The sequence below is a fragment of the Camellia sinensis genome, chromosome 3 (assembly GCF_055761805.1).
Source record: "Camellia sinensis isolate YWXY chromosome 3, ASM5576180v1, whole genome shotgun sequence".
In the NCBI taxonomy this organism is placed as follows: domain Eukaryota; kingdom Viridiplantae; phylum Streptophyta; class Magnoliopsida; order Ericales; family Theaceae; genus Camellia; species Camellia sinensis.
The window spans coordinates 111,902,830-111,915,511 of NC_138963.1; the positions used below are offsets into that span (position 1 = coordinate 111,902,830).

The 12,682-nt window shown below is 34.1% G+C and overlaps 1 protein-coding gene and 1 long non-coding RNA gene across 2 annotated transcripts; one reads left to right on the forward strand and one right to left on the reverse strand.

Moving 5' to 3' along the window:
* The first annotated feature begins 227 nt into the window (after positions 1–227).
* Positions 228–11,371, forward strand: LOC114265824 (homeobox-leucine zipper protein ROC8). The gene is made up of 3 exons (XM_028206650.2): positions 228–517; positions 1,657–1,746; positions 10,973–11,371. Exons 1-3 carry the CDS (start codon positions 272–274, stop codon positions 11,369–11,371), a joined length of 735 nt encoding a protein of 244 aa, XP_028062451.2. The 5' UTR covers positions 228–271.
* Positions 9,146–11,122, reverse strand: LOC114265826 (uncharacterized). Its single transcript, XR_003630476.2, has 2 exons — positions 10,984–11,122; positions 9,146–9,626 (listed from the first exon to the last, which is right to left on the reverse strand). It is a non-coding gene; the product is annotated as an uncharacterized LOC114265826 (long non-coding RNA).
* Positions 11,372–12,682: the final 1,311 nt, after the last annotated feature.

Sequence of the window (12,682 nt, forward strand, 5' to 3'; positions counted from 1 at the left end):
ATACGAATAGGGTCATATAGCCAAACAAATTCTATTAAATATCGTCTGTTCATTTATATTGACTTGTTCAGTTTTGTATTTAATTTCTGTGTTTGTAGCACAATTATAACCATTTTTTTTTTTATTTTTTTTGGTTTCTCCATCTGTATCTATTCAGCTTCCCTTTTTTTCTTTTTTTTTCTTTTTTTTTTTAAAAAAAAAGCATATGTATGTGGGTTTGATAATGTTGTATGTTGCAGTGATCTGTTCAGCTGAAGGTAAGAATAGCATAATGAACCTTACACACAGGATGGTAAAGAACTTGTGTGCAAACTTAACCATGGAACATAACCAACTGGATATTCCTCATCTATCTGAAGTCAACAACAACAGTGGATTTCGAGTCTCCTTTCGCAAGAACACTGGACTAATTGGCCAATCCGATGGCTTCATCGTCACTGCTGCTACCTCCCTTTGGCTCCCTCTCTCATCTCAAGCTCTCTTTGGTTTCTTCAGAGATGAAAAAATGCGAGCTCAGGTTCGTTTGCAAATATCTCAAAATCGTTTTGGGCAATTTCACTTTTTATCCCTATACATTACATTTTATTCCATTTTTTTAGTTGTTCTAGTCAACTCTTTTGATTTCGAGTCAAGTTGTAATTAGCGCCATTCATATAACATTGTTTTAAGGGTAAATTACATAAATAATTCTTATAGTTTGGGATTTGTATCACTTTGATCCCTGATTTTTCAATTGTGATACATTTGACCTTGAATTTTGAATCTTGTTCCAAATAAAGACAACTGAATATATAATTAGATTTTTCAAGGGTAAAATTGTCAATTTGATAAAATATAAACTAATTTGACAAAAATAAATATCAAACAAATATTTTTGAATTTTTAAAAATTATTTCTACCTACTAAAAATAAAATTATATAAAATTTATAAATCTTTTAGACTTTTTTTTTTATCAAATTAATTTTTATTATGTGTTTGGATGATGATCATGTAAAATTAATTTTAAAAAAATTAATCATGTATTTTTTATTAATTTTATATAATTTTATTATTGGTGGATAAAAATAATTTTAAAAAAATTTAAAATATTTTTTTGACAATTATTTTTGTCAAATTAGTTTATATTTTATCAAATTGGCGATTTTACCCTTGAAAAATATAATGATATTTTCAGTTGTCCTTTTTTAAAATAAGATTCAAAATTCAGGGTCAAATATGCCACAATTGAAAAATCAAGAACCAAAGTGACACAAGTCCCAAACTATAGAGACTACTAATGTAATTAACCCTTATTTTAACATTAATTATAATCATGTGATAATATTATTTACACATTGCACTTGTATGCCAGTACTTTAATTAAAATTTTACTTTATAATCTTTCCGCTTTAATACCACTGTTGGTTTTCAAATAGTATCATACAACTAGGATAATTTGTAACTTAACTTTGAAATCTAGAAAGCTTACTGGAACAATTAAAATGGCTAAGGAGCAAAGTAGAATCAAGCATAAAGTACAAGATTACAAAGTGAAATTGGTCAAACTATTTTTTATCATTTTGTTTATTTATTTTATTTTTTACATTTAACTTTTTTAAAATCTTGACGGTAATGTGGATTATTAACCGTTGGGATTCGTTTGCTTTGTGTACCAGTGGGACGTGCTCTCTAATGGGAATCCATACCAAGAAATTGCTAGTATCTCATACGGAAATCATCCGGAAAATCGTATATCTATCCTTCAGGTAAATTATTATTATTTTGTCAATTCATATTGTCGGCAAAAATTTAGTTTAAGACTAATCGCCAGTAATTAATTGATAGACTTAAATTAATTTTAAATAAACATAAAAAGATGATTTTGCGATTGAATTCTATACATTAATTAGACTAAGGATTTCCCTAGAGGTTATCAAGTGAAAAAGAGATAGAACAAAACATAATATGTATTTATTCAAATAGATTGTCACTTGCTATCAATTACAAGAACTTAAACAAGAACAAAGAATTAAAAAATACAACAATTGACAGAAGAAAAGAAATAGGTGTTAGAAAAAACTACCACTTAATCTATTCCTAAAATTACGAACTTGACTACTCCTAAACAAATTTCACAATTTGTGAGTTTGTGGATTAATTGATGTCTTTCTTCTAGGGGTGAGCATGGTTCGGATTAGACCGGATTGGAATAAAACCAAGACCAATCCGTTATCTACGGTTCGTGAAAAATTGGAACCAATCCAATCCGTTTAAATCATGGAACCAATCCGAACTAATCCATTTAAATACAGATTGGATCGGTTTAGGACTACGGATTCACATAATTAAATAACAAAAAAATATATATAACACTTTAATTTCATAAAAATAGAAACATAGCGCTATATTAGTTCCATAATAGCAACATCTATTTCTATAATAGCAACATACTGTGCTAGAATTTAAACAACCATAAGAAAACTGGTTTCACCATAAGTATTTAAACCATTACAAGTTAAAACTAAAAACTAACAAACAAAAGTAATAAAAGAAGATATTATACGGTTTTAGGTTTGAGTTTAGATTTTATATAGAATAAGGCCTCGTTTGGCAAGAGACTATTTTAGCCAATTAGCCAAAAAGCTACTAAATTAGCCAAAAAGCTAACAACCCATACCAAAAAGTCAAAGATTCTCTTTTCTCTCTACTTTTTGCACATCTTTTCGTAATTAGCCAAAAAGTCATCCCAAACATACAAGTTTTTTTTTCCTACCTCTTTAGCCAAATAGCCAAAAAGTTACTAAATTAGCCTGTTCCCAAACGAGGCCTAAGAGAAGATAATATGGGAGAAGGTGTATAATAAAAATATATACTATTTGTATACGGTCCGGATTGGTTCCAATCCGGAACTGTGGGGTTCAATCCGGAACCAATCCGTGTACTATGAATTTTTAATTTTTCAATCCGGAACCGAACCACGGATTCAAAAAATCAATCCAAACCTATTGGATTGGACTGGATTGGATCAGATTACGAATTTCACGGATTCCTTGCTCAACCCTACTTTCTTCCTTCGTCCAGTCCTCCTTTTATACTTTGCTATGCCCATCTTCAATGTAGTTATCTTCCCTGATCTTCTCTTCTTTTGAATTCTTATCCCAACATTTTAGGAACTATTTCAAACTTTCGCTCTTATCCTGATTTTCAATCCCTGATTCTTGACAGCCACCAACTGATCTTTAAATTCAAAAATTCCCCTTGCAATCTCCATCTTTTGCCAACAAACTATTCCATGTGCCACCTCATCATGCCATGTCAGCAACCACACCATGTCAACAATCTATTGATGGGAAGTTGACAAATTTTAGTGCCAAGAATGCCCCCTTTCATTCAAGGTAAAAATATTTTGCCTTGAATGATTAAATTCTAACCCCATCGACAGAAACAAAAGCCCAAAAGACCTTATTTTCTTCCTAACCACTTCTAGGCTCAGAATCCTTCAATATATTTCGGCCTCTAGACAACTTCTAGGCCCAAATGCTTCTAGGTCCCTTGACAACTTCAATTTATGCTTTTATCCTACTTAGGCCCCACACAAAGGTACTGAAGGATTTTGAACTCTCCCTCTTCAATACTCTAACTCGTCAAACTTCTCTCTGCTTCTAAAAAACCAAAACCTTAGCCTTCAATCCATGGCTTTTGATCCAAACACTGATCTAGTTCGTTGATTTCCTCATGAAGCCGTCCAACTCATTGGAAAGAATAAGTTCAACTCGCAAATCACTCCTATCCTTGTTACTGGTGCAGGAGAGCTTGGTCCTCGTGTTCAAACCACTTTTCTAGATGGTCTATCTCCTTTCTAGCATGTTGCTGATGGCGAAATTCTCTTTCTAAACCAGTTTTCTCTTTCATGGCTCAATTGGTTGACAAGCCTAAGATCATGGCCTAAACCGACCGACACGTGGATATCTTAGGTGAACAGGATGACCACAGTCGAAGGAAACATGTGGCACAAACTAGGCATCTACCGTGCCATTCAACTATCCACTATACCCTTCGAGATAGACCCATGGCTTATCGGTGCTGCCCCTTGCTTTTGGTCCACTTCTTACAACTCCATGATGCTTGGGTCTGGTATGGTTTCTCCCATCATTCTTGGCATAATGCACTTCACTGGCCTCCCTACTTATGGCCAAGACATTCATGAACTTCTTGAAACTCTTGAAGTCAAACATGAAGTTAAGATAGACAATTATGACAAGTTTATTTCAAACTACTCCAAGAAAACTGAAGTTCCTACAGTCACTGAGAAGATTGCTTTCTACCTATGTTGGATGTGCCAGTCTCTTTTTTGTGTGGTTGACTTTAGAGTTACCAAGGAATATCTTACTCTTACCCTTCTCATCTAAGAAGGCAAGCAACTAGCATGTGTCCATTTTCTTCTGGTTCAACAACTAGTTCAATTACTAGCTCACCTTGCCTTTTTTTCATCAACTGGGTTGTCAAAATCCTTTATCTATGTAGGGTTGAAATTCTTCAGGAGTTATGCTTCTTCCTTGTGTCTTTAATTCTTCAGAAACCACCTCAACTAGCCCCAAACTCTTCTCATATAATGCTGCTTCTGTGTTATTACTATTTGCCATAAAAGGATTAGCATCAGCCCAATAAAATTCCATGTCATCCTTCTTACTCTGGTTGTCTCTTTCTTGACTGGTTAGAAAAAGAGGGTTTTATGTATTGTTAAGTCTAGTTGCTGTCAATGCTGGTTTGGATGCTAGCTTTGTGGGTGCTAGTTTAATTTCTTCTTCACAGCAGCAGCTTCCATTGGTTTATCTGCAATTGTTATTTCTCAGGTTCTCAGCTTTGTTTGGTTTTGAATGCAACATAGCTCTGTCTTGGTGGTTTTAAGCAAATCTGCAGGTTATAAGCATCATAAGATGATCTGGTTGAACTTGGTGAAGTTCTGGTGCATGTCTTGGTGTTAGCCCTGTTATGCTTTTCTGGGGCTGCTCTGTATTGTTCTGTTGCTTGTCTTTTGTTGTTCTGTTTCTTTGTTTAGCTCTGTTTGTTGGTTTCTCACCAATTGGAGCTTAGAGCTTGGAGCTTGTGTTAACTTCAAACTCCTCTTTATTGATGTTTTTCTCATACTTTGTATGCTCTCATTTTGCCGTTCAAAAAATAAAAAACAAAATAAATGTAATGAGCATGGCACACATCCATTTAAGTGAATCCAATCCCTTCCAAGCAATAAGTTAAGTTAGAAGTAGAGTCCACCATAAAGAAGGTTGTGCTCATGGCTTTTGCACCAATTTGCAGCTTAAGTACTATCACTCCCTTGGCATCAGAAGACCCCACTGCAAAATTACTGATAGAAATGTTAGTAGGCATCTTCAATGTTTTAAAAGAAAGAATATTAACAATGGCCCCATTATCAACTAGGACCCTATTAACAGGATTCAAATGCACTTGCACATGTAAAGGTCTGAGATACATAATCAACTCCTCCCTACGCTTTTGCATTGCCACTTGATCCGCATTGACAGACTTAACCACCTCTATTGATCTTACTACTTTGCCTTAGGTTTTACTATCTGGGCCATTGTATCTGTTAGATCCTCCACATCTCTAGCCAAGTGTACTAGCTGATTTGGTTTGGCCTAAGAATGACCATGACCACATTACAATCAGTGAGGGAAAAACTACTAAACTGAATTTTCATTTCCCCTCAAAATCTCCAGAACTTTTAGATTTAACTTCATCATTATCCATGTCAACAGGTTTTGCCATCTTGATCGCTAGAGCCACCTCTTGGCTGCCCTTTAAGGCTTCATCATCAATATATAGTTCTTTTTCTAATTCCATAATCCTCTGTCTTAGCAAAGCTTCATTTGTTATGCGTATTGGCTTTTCTTCTTGTGCTATAATTGGTTTAGAAGCCACCTCTGTAATGTTCCCAGAGGTCAATACTACTGCATCTCTTGGGGCATAAGTCTTTTCACCTCTTTTCTCCCTAAACCATGTCATGTTTTGAATTCTTGGTGGTCTTATGCCTTGGCTTTCAAGCCTAGACATCATTGCATGGAACTTCTTTTACTCTCTCATTTTTTTGAGTTCTTGTTTCTCCTATAGGTCTCCAATTATCCCTAGGGAACTTTGGATGTACCATTAATTACCATCTATAATGTGGTGGCACTGAAGGCTTGATCATTCTAGGTTATTCCAGTTTGGTTCTCTTGCTCTTGTTTTGGGGTACTGCAAATGTGCTGGGCCACTATATGGCCTGGCACTAACTCCCTGTTTCTCCTCTGGCCTCTTCTCTAGGCCATATGAAGATGCACCATATGTTTTGGCCTCTTGATTTATATACCTTGATTCCTTCAAAAGCCTCTGTGTCCTAAAACTCTTAACTTGGCCACCTTGCTCTTATTGCTCATGTTGCCTTAAATATGCTCTAACAACACTTGCATCATCCATACAAGGGTTCATTGGCAACCCTTGATAAAGAAAAGGTTCATCATGCTCTCTATAATCTGCCACATCTGACCTAAAGATACCTGGATCCACTCCACCATATAACAATTTTGCTTCATTGAAAATTTGCAAACCATTATGGCCTATGGTGTTAAACCTTAGGCCACAATCCTTTAATTGTTTCTGCAGTTTGTTAGCTACAATAGCTTGTGCCTTCTCCCTCTCAGTCCTATATTAGAAACAAACAAACTAGTCCTGATAAATGGTTGGCTTCTTTCCTTCAGCTAACAACCCCTTCCTCAAGTTATGAGCTCTTTCCAACTCACTCAACAACACCCTTGGATTCATACTCTGATTATTCAGACTGGTAGACACCATATTTATGTCCACCACCTCTGGAAAAGGGTTTCCATTGACAACCATGACTCCTTTATCTTTTTCAGCATACTTCAGCAACCCATTCTGCATCAGGTCCTGCATATAATTGAGAAAAGTTACACAATTATTAGGTGAATGCCTGAATGAATTGTGCCATTTACAATACTCTTTGCCAATTCTATCCTTTTCCTTTAGGATACTATGGCCAGGGGTTAAAGTAAAAAATTTACTAGCTAATAACTCATCAATCAAAACATTTGCCTTTGAAAGGTCAAAGGAGTACTATTGATGGGTTATTCACACATTTTTTTCTGGCTGGGTAAATTAAAGGCATGTTTACTGGTTTCTTTGCTTTCCTTAAAGTCTCACAGGTCATTCGTGTTTTACCAATTATCTGGGCAATATCTATATCCATTTTCATTTTGAAATTCAATGTCTTGGTAATAAGTTCCCAATGAGGCAACTTTCCGTTACTGTTCCTCCCTAAGGATAAATACATAACTAGTTGCCCGAGATGAAAGTTTAAACAAATCCGTAAACTTCATTCCCTCAAACTTCTTTCTTAACTCAAAATCAAGGCCATTCTGGGCTAATCTTATTACATCTATCTCAGGCATATAAACATGGCACCTATTTCTAGCTTTTTTAAATCTGTCGATGTATTGTTCTGCTGATTCACCTTACTTTTGTTTAAATTTAGCTAAATCTACCATACTTCTATCATGCTCAGTTTTGTAAAATTGTGCATGGAATTTGTTTTCCATGTCCTGCCATGTAGGGATTGAGTTTGTTAACAAGTTAATGAACCAAGTAAAAGCCACATTTGACAGTGAATGTGGGAAAAGTTTAAGTTTTGAGTTAGCCTCCACACACTGCAAGGTAAACCTCTATATATGCTCTACGGTCAATTGTCTCTCTTTTCCTATGAATAAGGAGAATTCAAGCATTTTAAAGTTTCTAGGGAGGGGGGTTTCATCCACCAAATAAGGATATGGTTTCCTGAACATTGGCCTATTAAGCCTCCTTAGGCCTGGGCCATACATCTTCTGAATTACTTCTATTATTTGGTGCCTATTAATCTGGATAGGCTCAAGGTTTGGTCTTCATTATAGACACCAAACCCCATTCCTTCATTCATTTGTGGTTGGGGATTTGGGGCAACAAACTTGTCATAAGGTTAAAAGTACTAGTGTTGAGGAGGTTGATAACAATAACCCCCTTCTTCATAATATTGAAGGGGTGACCCAGGTCCTCTAGGCTTGAGGCTTAGGTCTTTGATTACCTCTTGGCGTGGGGTTCTCATAATGTGGCTGCCTAAACCTTTGATCAGCAAATTGTGATTTTTTAGCCTTGGTCTATCGATGACAGGCTCCTCATACCCTGGGGCCCTAAACTGCCCCCTAGCATAGACCTAACCCTATGACTTATTAGCTCTTCATAAGCTAAAGGCCAATTCTGCCCCCTTTGAATTGGTTTGTTTCTTTCTTCGTTACCTAACTCAAAAATTGGGTTATATTGGGTCTTCCCTTTTATGGCCTCTCTGTGAGTAGAAGGCCTTGAGGGCCCATATTGCTCTCCAAAATTGTTTTTAGTTTTAGTCTAGTTGTATGTTTGGTTTGAGCTCATTTGAAACTTTTCTTGCTCCTTCTCTTAAAGAGTTAGAGGTCTATAAAAAAACGTATTTCCTTGTTGAAATTTACTTGTTTTAGGGGTCTGAAACTGTACCTTGGTCACTTGTGGCTCCACCTTGGTTGGGTATGGGGGATCAGGAGTAGGATTGAATCCTCCAAATATCTTGAATTTGGCCTTTAAGCTTTCTGTGAATTGTTTAGGCCTTATTTCGAATGTCTAACTAAGCTGAGCAATCATTTCCTCCACTTGCTCAGATGTTAGGCCATGATATTGGCCTCCATTAGTTGTATCGTGTCTATCTTTTAGGCCTTCTCCATACTTGGTTGCCACTGATTAGCTGTCCCTAATGACTTCTATATCCTCTCCAAACTCAAGAAAAACAGCAAGAAAACCTGTGTCTTTAATAGGCCTCTTACTTGGATCCTTAAGAAGGCTTGATTCATCCACAAGTCTCTTACTAGCATCAATAGTCTAGTTTTCTCCACTTTCTTCTTCACTATTACTCCAAGTTATTGGACGTGCTAATTTATGTTAGTAAAATTTGATTTAAGCCTAATCGACGGTAATTAATCAACAGACTTAAATTAATTTAAATAAACACAAAAAGATTAGATTTTGTAGTTGAATTCTATGCCTTAAACAGATTAAGGACTTTCCTAGAGGTTATCAAGTGAAAAAGAGATAGAATATAATAGAATATGTATTTATTCAAATAGATTACTAGTTACAAGAACTTAAATAAGAACAATGAATTAAAAAATACAACAATCGACAGAAGAAAAGAAATAGGGATTGGAAAAAGCTACCAATTCATCTACTTCTAAAATTGCTAAGTTGACTACTTCTAAACAGATATCACAATTTGTGAGTTTGTGGATTGATGGATGCCTTTCTTCCTTCATCTAGTGCTCATTTTATATTTTGTTTTGCTCATCTTCAATGTCTTTCCTGATCTTCCTTGATCTTCTCCTCTTTTGAATTCTTATCCCAATATTTTAGGAACTATTACTTTCGCTCTTATCATGATCTTTAGTCCCTGATTCTTGACAGCCACCAACTGATGTTTAAATTCAAAGATTTCCCTTGCAATCTCTGTCTTTTTCCAACAAACCATGCCATGTGCCACCTCATCATGCCATGTCAGCAACCACACAATGTCAACAATCTGTCGATGGGAAAAGGATAAATTTTAGTACCAAACACACACACACACACACATATATATATATATATATATAAAAAATATATCGAAGAATTTTCATTTTAAAATAGAGTACTCATTTAATTAACATTTAATAACAAAAATGTTATTGCTATTATTGTGATAATTTTTTATTTATTTATTAAAAGTTGTGTAAGAATAGTAAGTATTTTTCTTAATTTTTCTTCTCTAGTTACAACATGGAGTCTAAGAAAACCACATGAAACAGGACATGTAAAAACATTAATTCTAATTCATTAATTATGGTAGAAAGTAAGTCCTGGCAATGGGCCAGGCCTAAAACTTAAGGCCCAACCTCATCGACTGTCACCAATCAGCGGACAGACTGAGGCTAGCCTATGCAATATTTCTAAAACCCAGCCCTTCCCATGAGCTTGAAAATATGGGCTTAGGGTAGGGCTGGTCCACATGAAATTCTGAAGTGCATAAAATTTTAAAATTTTAAAAATTATAATATGAAATTTTGAAGTGCATTACAATCATTAGAATTAAATATTGAATCATGAAAAATAAATGAACTTCACTTTATTTATTAAAAATACATAATTACATTCATTATGATTAAATTATTAAATAATATGCATCTTTAATCTCGTAAAAATATAGTTATTAGTTTTTTTAGTTGCTGTACTACTCACTTGGTTCATCAATATTAGTCTTAGTATTTTATTAAAAATGCATATGTGCATAAACAAAAAAAACAAAAAAAAATAAAAAGAAAGAGAAAAAAATATATATACATATATATATATATGGGCCGAATATGGGCCTTTGGCATGGGATTTTGGGCCATACCCTGAAAATTCCATTGGGCAAGGCCATGGGGCCCAAGTGTAGCCCATATATTTTAAGGTCTGGGTGGCCCATCCTTAGGCTTGATGTATTATCTTCTTGAACATTGATATTCATTAATAAAAAAAATTTCTTTGACGATAATAAAATAAATAAATTAATTAAAAAAAAATAATTGACAAGGTTTATTGTTGAAATAAGAATTGTACAACAAATCAAGACCTATGGATGCTATGATGCCTCACGGAACGTCTTTTTTCCTTACTTTTTCCTTAGATTAAAAAAAAAAAAAAAAAAAAAATTCAAGCAATCGAATATAGCTCTTTAAAAGTTTTATTAACCAATTTTGTTCCTCTTATTTGTATTTGGTGGTGATTATTCTTGTTGCACTATAATTAGATTTACACACTTTCATAGCATTAGTTGGTATAAACAAAATTATTTGGCTCAAATAACTACAATTAATGAAATTCATTTACATTGTTTGTCTCAAACAGCCTCTGATTACCTGTGACAACAACATGCTTGTGGTTCAAGAAACCTGCATTGATCCTCTTGGAACAATAGTGGCATATGCACCAATTGACCTAAAATGTCTGGATATGGCAGCAAATGGTGTGGATTCTTCCAACATACCAATACTTCCATCAGGAATCATAATCTCCAGTGATGGCCATCCAATTCTTGCCACCAGAGATGGTGCTTCAACTTCAAGCGCAACCACCACTGCCATTGGTGGTGTTGGTGGTTCCATTCTCACGGTGGCTTTTCAGATACTGGCGTGTGAGGTGTCATCTTCCAAAAAGTTGAACATGGAGTTTGTGAGTAGCATCAATGCTCTTATTGACTCCACTGTTCAGAATATAAAGTCTGCTTTTAATTGCACTGGGCTTTGATTGACCTCTCTTGCCTCTTGGTGGTTTGATGGATTTGTCATTTGTGTTTGATTTTTGTCATGGATTATGATTTTTTTTTTCTTCTTTTTTTCCATTGACAGAATGGTTTTTAAGCTTTAGAAAAATTTAGTGGGGACAGATAAATATTTTTTTTAATTGGCAATTGAGATAAAGATTTTCTTTTGCCGATTAAAAAAAAAAAAATTTGGACAAAGATTTGATGCTTATATTGTCTATTATATGGTTCTTTTATGAAACCGCTCTCATGTTTTGGTTTGTTTAATATTTTTTGTTATCACCTTATGAATTCTATATTCAAATAGCATAATTACATTACTAGGATCAATTGTGTTTTCTTATGGAAAACAAAATTGATTTTTTTATTTGTTTGTATTGGGATTTGAGGTTGGCACTTTGCTAATTGATGTGATCCTTGTTTCTTCTTACGTGTTTGCATATATGATTGGCTTGTTTTTTATGTGTAAATTTAATTGAAATATATGATGTATTTCTTTCACCTAGGTTTATTGATTTGGGGTTACTTTTGTAATCCTATTCGTCATTAAAATTCTTTTTTCACTGATAAAAAAAAATGAGAAAATTAACGGGGGAGTTGAGTGCAATTTTTCATGATTCTAGAGCCTCAAACATGCAATTATGTATTTCTTATATGGTAAGCAAATTTAACAGCTTCAACAGCTAGATTATCTAAAATTTATTCATTTACCTCTTTTTTTATATTAATTTTCCAAGCTGATGAGCTGGTGATTTTATTGTTTCAGAAAAAAAGACAGCGTGTGCATTTTCATAATTGATAGCAAAAACGTGGCGACATTTTTAAGAGGGCAAGTCATATTAACTCCAACACATGTAAAGAAATCACACGTACTACCAACACATGCATACCCAAGTTTTTATTTTTGAATTTGTTTTTTCTATCTATTATTTCGATGCAGACATGGATTATGCGATCTTTCTAAACACATAAATATTAGCTGTGATGAAAGGGTTGTTCAGCCAAATGATAAGGTTAGTAGTTAATATTTTTTGGACGAATTATATTAATCATCACTATAATTTAAAACTTGTGTTACTTTGAATATTAACTTTTCAATTGTGATACATTTAATCTTAAATTTTGACTCTTGTTCTAAATAAGGACAATTGAAGATGTCATTGTTCAATTTCAAGGGTAAAGTCGTTAATTTGATAAATTATAAACTAATTTGACAAAAATAAATGTCAAGAAAATATTTTAAAACTTTTAAAAATTATTTCCACCAACCAAAGATAAAATTATATAAAATTGAT

Bases quoted from the DNA above. Each gene is read 5' to 3' on its own strand.
- LOC114265824 (XM_028206650.2), top strand. From the start codon at position 272: ATGAACCTTACACACAGGATGGTAAAGAACTTGTGTGCAAACTTAACC. The intron at 518-1,656 runs GTTCGTTTGCAA...TTTGTGTACCAG, and splicing joins ATGAAAAAATGCGAGCTCAG to TGGGACGTGCTCTCTAATGG. The intron at 1,747-10,972 runs GTAAATTATTAT...TGTCTCAAACAG, and splicing joins ATCGTATATCTATCCTTCAG to CCTCTGATTACCTGTGACAA.